This window comes from Hibiscus syriacus, unplaced genomic scaffold (assembly GCF_006381635.1).
Source record: "Hibiscus syriacus cultivar Baekdansim isolate YM2019G1 unplaced genomic scaffold, ASM638163v2 tig00110940_pilon, whole genome shotgun sequence".
Classification (NCBI taxonomy): Eukaryota; Viridiplantae; Streptophyta; class Magnoliopsida; order Malvales; family Malvaceae; genus Hibiscus; species Hibiscus syriacus.
Genome location: NW_024062923.1, coordinates 3,109,543 through 3,118,564, shown reverse-complemented (window position 1 = coordinate 3,118,564; position 9,022 = coordinate 3,109,543). Strand labels below are relative to the sequence as shown.

The following is a 9,022-nucleotide window of genomic DNA, read 5'->3' as shown; positions in this document are numbered from 1 at the left end:
GATTTAATTATCAATTTAATTCTTACGATATTAATTATGCTGAATCAATGATTTAAGTGATTAAAAAAATAATAAGTTAATTAATTCTATCACAAATATAATTTTTAAATTAGGCATTATTGAGGGGTGATGGTTGGAGTGGGAAAAGAAATGGTTGTGGTTGGATGGGTTAAAAACTAAAATATCAGTGTTACTGAATGAGTCAGTAAAAAGAAAAAACAGCACCAACCAAACTGAAACCAAACCCATTGGAATATCGTAAAGGCGAAGGGAATTACATTGGTCAAATAATAATACCATTTACTGCAACCCATTTCCATCTCTATTTCAAAAACCATCGTCCTTTTGCATGGCGGCAACGTGGCAATCCATGCCCACCTGTTGCCTCTTCTTCACTAACCAAAACCCCCACCAATATTCTTTGCTCAAAGCCATCAAATTTACTCATTCCAATTCCTTAATCTTTAAATCCAACCGTATAAAAAAAGGAATTCATATCTCCATCTTCCACTGCCATGGAAATGCAGGAGAAAAAGCTTAGTTAATTTAAATCTTTCCCTGGTTTCAAATTCATCCCAATAAACCCCAACGCCATTGATTTCTGTTACAAGCAAAAGAAGAAAAAATTGCAGAACTTTCGCAACACTTGGAAGGTGATGACCTTCCACTCGTCAACGAATCCTTGGGGGTGCCCTAACCATCCCTATCCTCCCAACACCTTCACATTTCTCAACATTAACTCAGCTTCAACCCTCAACTATGGTTACTTTCCCTTTTGGTTGTATCGGAGGTTTTACACCAACCAGGAATCACATTGCACATTTGTCCTCAGAACCCTAAACCCAGCTTTGTTTTTTAGTTGGAGGGATTGTTACCAAACTCAAGGTCTGAGACCCAGGTTTAACCCATCATCAACGTTTTACCCCCATATGGGGTTTCGGACTGTGAACAAAAGATCTCAAAAGCAAGGCATGAAGTGAGATAAACAAATGTCAATGTACTTCACCATAACCTTGCTAAAAATAGCAAAAAAATTCATAAAACAATATACCTTGCCTTTCTCTTTAACCTAAAGCCCTCCATTTCGTGATTGCCGAGCGTCCATCATCGGGTAGTTTCTCAGAGATAAACAGTGTCTCTCTTTCTCTCTCTTACACGCAGAAATCTAAAGGCTTTATTTTTGGTTTTTCAGCCAATTGAGCTAATGATGGCAGCAGCTACGACTCCTAGTGTTCTTGAGAAAAACGAGGCCTTTGTCACTGGGGAAGGGGACAACACCCATCGACCATCGGGTCGATCCGGGTTGACCCGTGACATTGTCGCTTCTGTTCCAAGCTTTGGTGTTAACAGGAAGAAAAGGATGGCTAGACAGAGGAGATCATCTTCCACCATCAAACTTCTACCTTTTACTAACTCCTCCTCTGGTAGCTGCTCGCACGTGCCTCCCCCCACTCCCCCCACACGTGTGAGTTATCTCTCTCGTTCTATCTCTATTCAAAGTTTCAATCTTTCTTCTTTTGCCTGGCCTACTTGTACGGACACTCGTACTCTTCTCTTTTTTCTAACAACTCTGACTACTCCATGTTTTTATCTTAATTTTAGTTCTATCTAAATATGTTTTGATATTGAACATCAGACCAGGAGTTGCTTAATTAAATTTTTATGCAATTATTTTCTCCCAAATATACAATGATGGATATTTTCATATTTTGATCATCCCAATTTCATAGAGAACGAAATCAAAATCATTGTGTTGTAAGATTCTACGTTATTTTCCATATGATAATCCACTGCTACACGAATCTTTTTTTTGTTTATATCTGATTGAATTTTTCTGAATTATTTTTCATAAATATCAATACGCATACATTATATATATAGGTGAGGGTAACAACCATTTTCCTAAATTTAGTTGACTACGAACCTGTACTATTTCATTTCCCCAAATTTGGCAAATGAGTCCGTACTTTCCAAGACATTTTCTGGTATTCCGACACAGCTTTTTGTTTTTTCAATCTTTGTTTTGTATGATGGAATTTGTTATGCAGCCTTCTTCGTCTCTTTATAGATATAATCAGTGGTTCAATACTCTATTTTAGTAATCATTCTGAGAAGAACTAAATATTATTAATGTTTTATTAGGTTATTGATCCTAAGAGATTGAGATTCCTTTTCCAGAAGGAACTTAAGAACAGCGACGTAAGCTCCCTCAGAAGAATGATACTTCCCAAGGTTTCAACATTACCTCTCGAGTTTAATTCATTTGATGCAACTTTGCTCTTTCATGGGAATAGTCTGAATAAATATATAATAAGCTCATCTTTTCAGCGAGCGGCTGAGGCTCACTTACCTGTCCTTGAGTCCAAGGAAGGGATTCTTATCAGCATGGACGACCTAGATGGTCTGCATGTTTGGAGCTTCAAGTATAGGCAAGTTCTCCTCTGCTCACTCTCTTCCTTGTCTTGCAAGAAAACTTTGACCACAGAATTCATCTTATAAGGATAAAATGGAATTTCAGTTGGATATGTGTGTATGTGCTTGCGTGCGTGTGTTATGAATATCCAACATAAGATTGGTAACCATTTTTGTACTTGAATAGTATGATAAATCCATTTTTGTTTCCATCTTTGTATGCAGGTTTTGGCCTAACAACAACAGCCGCATGTATGTGCTTGAAAATACTGGTAAATACCGACCCGCCTTCGTAATTCCTTTTCTGTTTGTAGAATCGACAAAAAAAGCACGTTGACTGTGTGACAACATGATTCATCATTATTGCATTAAATTTCTCAGGGGAATTTGTTAGCACACACGGATTACAACTCGGGGATTTCATCATGGTGTTTCAAGATAGTCAAAATCATAACTACGTATGATCTACTAATTATCTGGTTTCTAGGATTGCTCAAAAACCTTTCATTAATTTGGGTCGAAATAAACGTGTTTCAGGTGATCCAGGCGAAGAAGGCATCGGACGAAGATGTATATAGTGACATAGCTAGAAATGGGGTGAATGACCCGTTCCTCCATGATTATGAGGTGGGTAAATCAAGTTGCTATTATTATCCTACGATGGAGGATAGTGGGATGTCATTTATCTATGACACCACCTTGACCTTCTCAAATGACTGCCCACTCGATTTTCTCGGTGGATCCATGACCAACTATTCAAGGATGGGACCTCTGGAAAGCTTAGGCTCCGTTGAAAACTTGTCCCTTGATGAGTTTTATCAACTTTAATCACCATGGATACCGTTATAATATTTTGTTAAGCAAAACCCAGTCATCATGAAATCTCAAAGGACGGGGCCAACTTTGTCACTTATTTTGGTGTTTTTCAACTGTCACACTTTTTTGCATCGAATCTCGGCAGTTACAGTGATAGTAATGTGCAATGTAAAAGAAATAAAATAAACTAAAATAAATGTCAAGTGAAAGTAGATGCTGGCATCCTATCTAGAGTGTTATTTAAACTGACAATTTATTAGTATTTTTTACATGAATATTATTACTAATGTTCTTAATTAGTTGCAGCTTTTTAAAAAATATTTACAAACCCATCAAAATATTCTTCATATGGAGCTTTAGGGTTTAATTGAACGAATCGCAGATTTTTTTTTTACATATTTACACTTTTGTTTACACCTTGACCTGTTGTTATATATACACGAGAATCGAAATAAGCCAAATATATATATATTATAATTCACTTAACTAATATAAAACTATTCTAGTTCTATATAGATTTAAAATTGTTTGACAAGTAAAAATAGATAATTGAAATTAACTCATTATTTTTTTCCGATGAATATTTTCTCAATTTTTACTATTAACTTCAACCGTATTTTTTTACTTATCTAACAAAACTAAATATGTATAAAACTAAAATAAATTACACGCCAAATAAGCGTTCTTACCGTGCTTAATAAGCGTTCGCCTAACGTCACTTTTTAACTTGAACAAATTAGATCCGTTAACCTTGTCTAAAATTCAGCTTACGCGCCAAATAGCAATGGTGCACAAGATGAGTTCGACTGGGCTTAAAGCCCACAAAATAGGCAGTAATTCGATTATTGCTCGTTATTAACAAAGATACCATGTATAAAATTTCGTAATAATCACACAAACCTTATTATATTCAAGATCGAACTGAATTAGACCTTTTGAACAAGAGACGAGGCTTTCATTACAATTTTTCCCCTATCAACAACAATCAAATACTCAGAACTAAAGACCTTAATTAAAGGAAATTGAATTTCTTTCCCCTGACCCAACAAACACTATATAAAAGGAGCTACATTGTATTGAATGCACATTTTGACGCCTGCTTAATAAGGCATATCAGAAGTATAGCCCCAATCTCAGACAGCTCAATAGTTTTGGTGAATGCTACAGGGGGTGTTGATCTTCAAAAGAAATTTCATGACACATGATCTAACTACAATAAAAATACTCTCAATAAGTTAGGATGGAACCAAAACCACCCTCCAACACCAGTCAAAACTAAAAAGAACTGATAAAAGTTCCGAATGCAAAAAGAATATTTTCCACCTGCTTGAGACTCATTCAAGCAATTTTCAGCAGTCTGTTTTATTATTTTTATTTATCCCTATGAAAAGGTTTTGCATGCCTATTATAATAATATTTAGTTGACCTTCCACCAATATTCTATTATGCCTTTGCAGGCTGTGTACCAGCAGCTGGAGCAACACCACCAGTGGTTGGCCTGAAAGATTACAAGAAATTCCATAAGCATTCACTCTAATCACCTGAAAAACGATACGATGATTTATAGTCATGATCGGAATGACTTACAGTCCCACAAACACTTTGAAAGCATCATAGATACCCCACTGAGCTCCGGTTAGTGTTCCAATCATCACAATACGGAGGGGAAGCCCACGGGTAAATAGACCCCACAAACCAAGCTTCTTCACAGCCTGCATAATCAAAAGACAACAGACATAGTAAAAGTTATTCAAAACTGAAATTATTAAAGCTCAAAATAATCATACAGGGTTTTCAGAACTTACATCACCAACAGTTGCCCCTTTGGCATTGTTAAGGAAAGAGACAAGGTTGTCAGCAGGATGAGAAACGATAGCACAGAACACACCAGCAATGTAACCACCAGCAAAACTAACACCAAGCTGCAAAGATTTGCTGCATTGGTCCTTTGGTGTGGGAATACCATACTTATATATCATTTCAACAATGGTTTCAAAAGAAGCAAACTTCATCATGGTATCTGAAAGAAATGAGGAATGTCTAATTAACCGTACACTTTGTTCTAGTTAGCAAATTCTAAAGCAACCACCAAAAAGGTGCGTTAAAAAGATAAAAAGAAAAAATAAAATAAGAAATGAAGGGAAGTGTTAAAGGTAGTAATTGTCCATGAAAAATGTACACGCCAAACTTACATGGAATCTGACGGCCCCAAAGAGGAACAAGACCCTTGTACAATCTGAAAAGAAAAGAGTTCAGAACTCAATCAAACAGACATTTCCCGGTACTACTTACACAGTACATTTAGCAATGCCAAGAAGCTTACCCAGAAGCACCTTCAGATCTGATGAGCTTGGGAAATCCGTCTGACATACCCCTAGCAAAACCTGGTTGGGTTTGAACCCTGACCTTGACTGCCTCGAAGGGGCAGAGCGCAACATCTGCAATCACCTCAGCAGATGCAGAACCGGCTAGATAGATTAGGGTCTTGTACTTGGCAAAGTATTCAGGTCCAGCAAGGTCAGAATAGTACTTCTTGAAAAACTCATAGAATCCAAACTTGCCAGCACCCTGAGCACTATAACCAAGAAGAGTAGGAACCCAACCACGGAAGAAGCCCCTAAATCCTTGCTCTTTCAGCAGGACTCCAAAACCAGATGAGATGCTCTTGTATTTGCGGGGTCAATCTGTCGAAACAACAATCCAGATGTCACTTTAGATCATCCACTGTGTTAAAATATCAGATAGCTAACAGAAAAACAAATCCATAATGTAAGATGCATTGTAATATTATAAGATTATTGTATCATTGATCAAATACAAACCATTAAATGAAAAATGATAACAGATAAACTGCAACAAATAACACAAGTATTCATATCATGTTGATTGACAGTGTATGGATACCAGCCAATACATACTGTTCCAGCACTAAATTGGTACCAAATAATTAGGTACCGGCCATACCGACCTGTATTGGTGTGTACAGGCTCCTACAGATTGGTACAAAATTTTAAAATTTTAGACCAAATTTTAATATTTTTTTCTTAACCCATTATTATTTTTATAATTACCATTAAAAAATAAAATATGCTCTTTAAATTAAATTATTTAACCTAATTAGTATTTTTAAAATTATTTAGTATATAAACAATTAAACATATTTTTACATATGTAATTGACCATATATACACAATATATATTTAAATTTTAAGTTTGTAAATATGTGTGGATATTAATATATTTATTAAGAAATAAGAAGTTAGAAATTAGCATATATAATAATAATAATAATTTTAAAATATAGAGACAAGCTAGTTCGAGATTTACTTGAACTATTACCCAACAATGGATAAGAGCTTCGGCTTCGGCTCATCAAAGCAGAGACAAGAGAAAAAGCAATTTTTATTGTTTGTGGATCACTCAAATAAATGCAGTAATTCAAGGAATGGGATAACTTATGGTTATGGTGATTAATACTAGCACAAATAGCTATCTATAATCTATTGCACAAATAAGAATTGTCTTTATATGATTTCTTAGAAGAGTTAAAATAGGAAGATTGGAAGGCATTAAATGAATTCGTTTCCCTCGAGAATGGAATTGGGGGGGGGGGTTGTACTGTACTAATGACCTTGATTCATATAACTTCCCAACTTAGGATCAGGACATCCTTCCACAATACAATTACTAGATGAACAGAGAATGCAATAAAATACAATTAAATTCTAGTAAATGACATTATGCACAGAATAAAAGCAAATAGAACTATCTATTACGAGATCAAGACCTAGAGACTTGGACAGAACATTAAAACCCGGAGTGAAATTAAAATGATACTCCTATAAAGTTCCTCATATCCAGAAATCAAGCAGTAAAACCAAAGGCGTCAAAATCGAACTGAAGCAGTAAAAGAAACCAGGCACAGATCCGACAAGCAACAATCACCAATCAGAATTCTCAAGTGAGCAACAAGCTTAGCACAGATCTAATCTTACAATAAACTACAAAGTTCAAAAGAAGGTAAACAGAAGAGATCCAGATCTACAAATATATACCTGCATATTACACTTGACGAGGTCAAGAGGAGTAACCGCCGTGTGAGTGAGACCACAGCTTAGGATACCGCCAAAAGTACAAGCAGCATAGAATTGAGGCGAGTACATCTCGATCCTCTTCCCAGGCTCATTGGGCGCGGGGATCATAAACGTCCTCGACGTGACCGACGGTGAGGATGATGCGGCGGGAGATTCGAGTGTAGTGGAACGCGAATCGCCGAAGGCATGGTTGTTGGCATTGATGAGCCGATCGAGGGCGAAAGAGTTAGGAGAAGAGTAAAGGAAACTAGGAAGAAGGGATTGTTTGGAAGAATCAGAGAGTGAAGCCATTGCCGTGGAGAAGAAATGGAGAAAAATAGAGAAATTTGGATTCCTTGAGGATTCGCCTTTCTCTCTTGCTGCCAAATGCTATATTAGAATATGGAGAGCTGTCATTTCCGGTTTTATTGGGCAAAGTGAAGGGAAAAGGAAACCCTTCGCGTGATTTATACGAAGGATACCGAATTGATCATGTAGTTTAATGTTAATTACGAAAATGGCACTGGGTCAACCTTTTTAATACTTTTGTGTCTTCTCTTCTCTCCGAGAGGCTGGCGTTTACTTTGTTGGGCAATCGTCAGTTTTTGCCTTTGTGCATTGGCTCACGCATACTGCTAAAATAGAATTGAGGTTTCACATTTCCCTTTTTATTCTCTGTATACTTTGAATTGCACTAAAATTTAATACAATGATATCATGTTTCATTATGAAATATATTTTACGGCATAACGTAAGAAGGATGACCGTGGTTTGTTTTTGTAAATTTCAAACCGGAGGTAGTGAAAAATCCCAAAGTGTTTATTATTTGTATTTATTAAGTCAAAAAATAGATGATATCATGTTTCATTATGAAATATATTTTATTCACATGTGTTTTGAATTTTAATTTAGATAACAGATTGGAGATCTAATTTTAAATATTTATTTATAAAAGAAAAACAAATTAGGAGAATAAATATGCAGACCTATATTATATGTAAAACTAAAAAATATATGAATAATTTGTGCATCCACTTAAATTCTGTTAAAAATTATAATTAAAAATTAAGTACTAAATATCCAGGAATATTAATATTAGATGTAGTAACCAAGAAGACAGAGAGGAGGTTGAAATGATACGGTGGCTCATCCCGTGGTGGCACCCATAAGTCACAATGACATATTCCTTCACATATTTTTGCGAACGCCACCCACTTGGTCGTTTAATTAAATCCCCTCTATATAAAAATAAGGCTCTAAAATTTTAATTTTCTTTTTTTAATATTTAAACTTTTTATTTATTTCTTCTCCTTAATACATTAAATTAAATTAAATATATTTCTAAAAATTAACGAGTATACAATTATTCCCAATGAAACTCTATACATCTGCCCCTGTATGTCTCACATTATTCTTCGAAAAGTTAATTTAAAATTTTGATTCTAATAATAATTATGTTAACAAATTCGATGATGCAGTTTTTGAGCTAATAAATTTAGATAAATATATTTTATAAAAATGAGATAAACCGGAAATACTAACGATTAGACACAATAAAAATGATATAATTGTTTATTTAAGTTTTCTCTTTTTCTTTACTATCCTTCGTTTCTTTCTTTTTTTTATTTATCATTGTGATCGATAGTAATATTATTCTAGGTATTGATCGTCATCCACCGATATTCATGGCTTTTCTTTTATTTTATTAAATTGTATCTTAT

The 9,022-nt window shown here is 35.1% G+C and overlaps 1 protein-coding gene and 1 pseudogene across 1 annotated transcript; one reads left to right on the top strand and one right to left on the bottom strand.

The window, feature by feature from the left end:
• Positions 1-929: 929 nt before the first annotated feature.
• LOC120147646 (B3 domain-containing transcription factor FUS3-like) lies at positions 930-3,335 on the top strand. Its single transcript, XM_039160962.1, has 6 exons — positions 930-1,465; positions 2,143-2,232; positions 2,329-2,429; positions 2,638-2,684; positions 2,794-2,870; positions 2,950-3,335. Exons 1-6 carry the CDS (start codon positions 1,205-1,207, stop codon positions 3,238-3,240), a joined length of 867 nt encoding a protein of 288 aa, XP_039016893.1. The 5' UTR covers positions 930-1,204; the 3' UTR covers positions 3,241-3,335.
• A 1,072-nt stretch (positions 3,336-4,407) lies between these two features.
• LOC120147433 lies at positions 4,408-7,704 on the bottom strand (annotated as a pseudogene).
• Between the last annotated feature and the right edge of the window lie 1,318 nt (positions 7,705-9,022).

What these genes read in the sequence shown, in the direction of transcription:
- LOC120147646 (XM_039160962.1), top strand. Translation starts at nt 1,205, where the DNA reads ATGATGGCAGCAGCTACGACTCCTAGTGTTCTTGAGAAAAACGAGGCC. An exon ending in CCCCCACTCCCCCCACACGT is followed by an intron (nt 1,466 to 2,142) that starts GTGAGTTATCTC and finishes ATGTTTTATTAG; the next exon opens with GTTATTGATCCTAAGAGATT. An exon ending in GTATGTGCTTGAAAATACTG is followed by an intron (nt 2,685 to 2,793) that starts GTAAATACCGAC and finishes TAAATTTCTCAG; the next exon opens with GGGAATTTGTTAGCACACAC.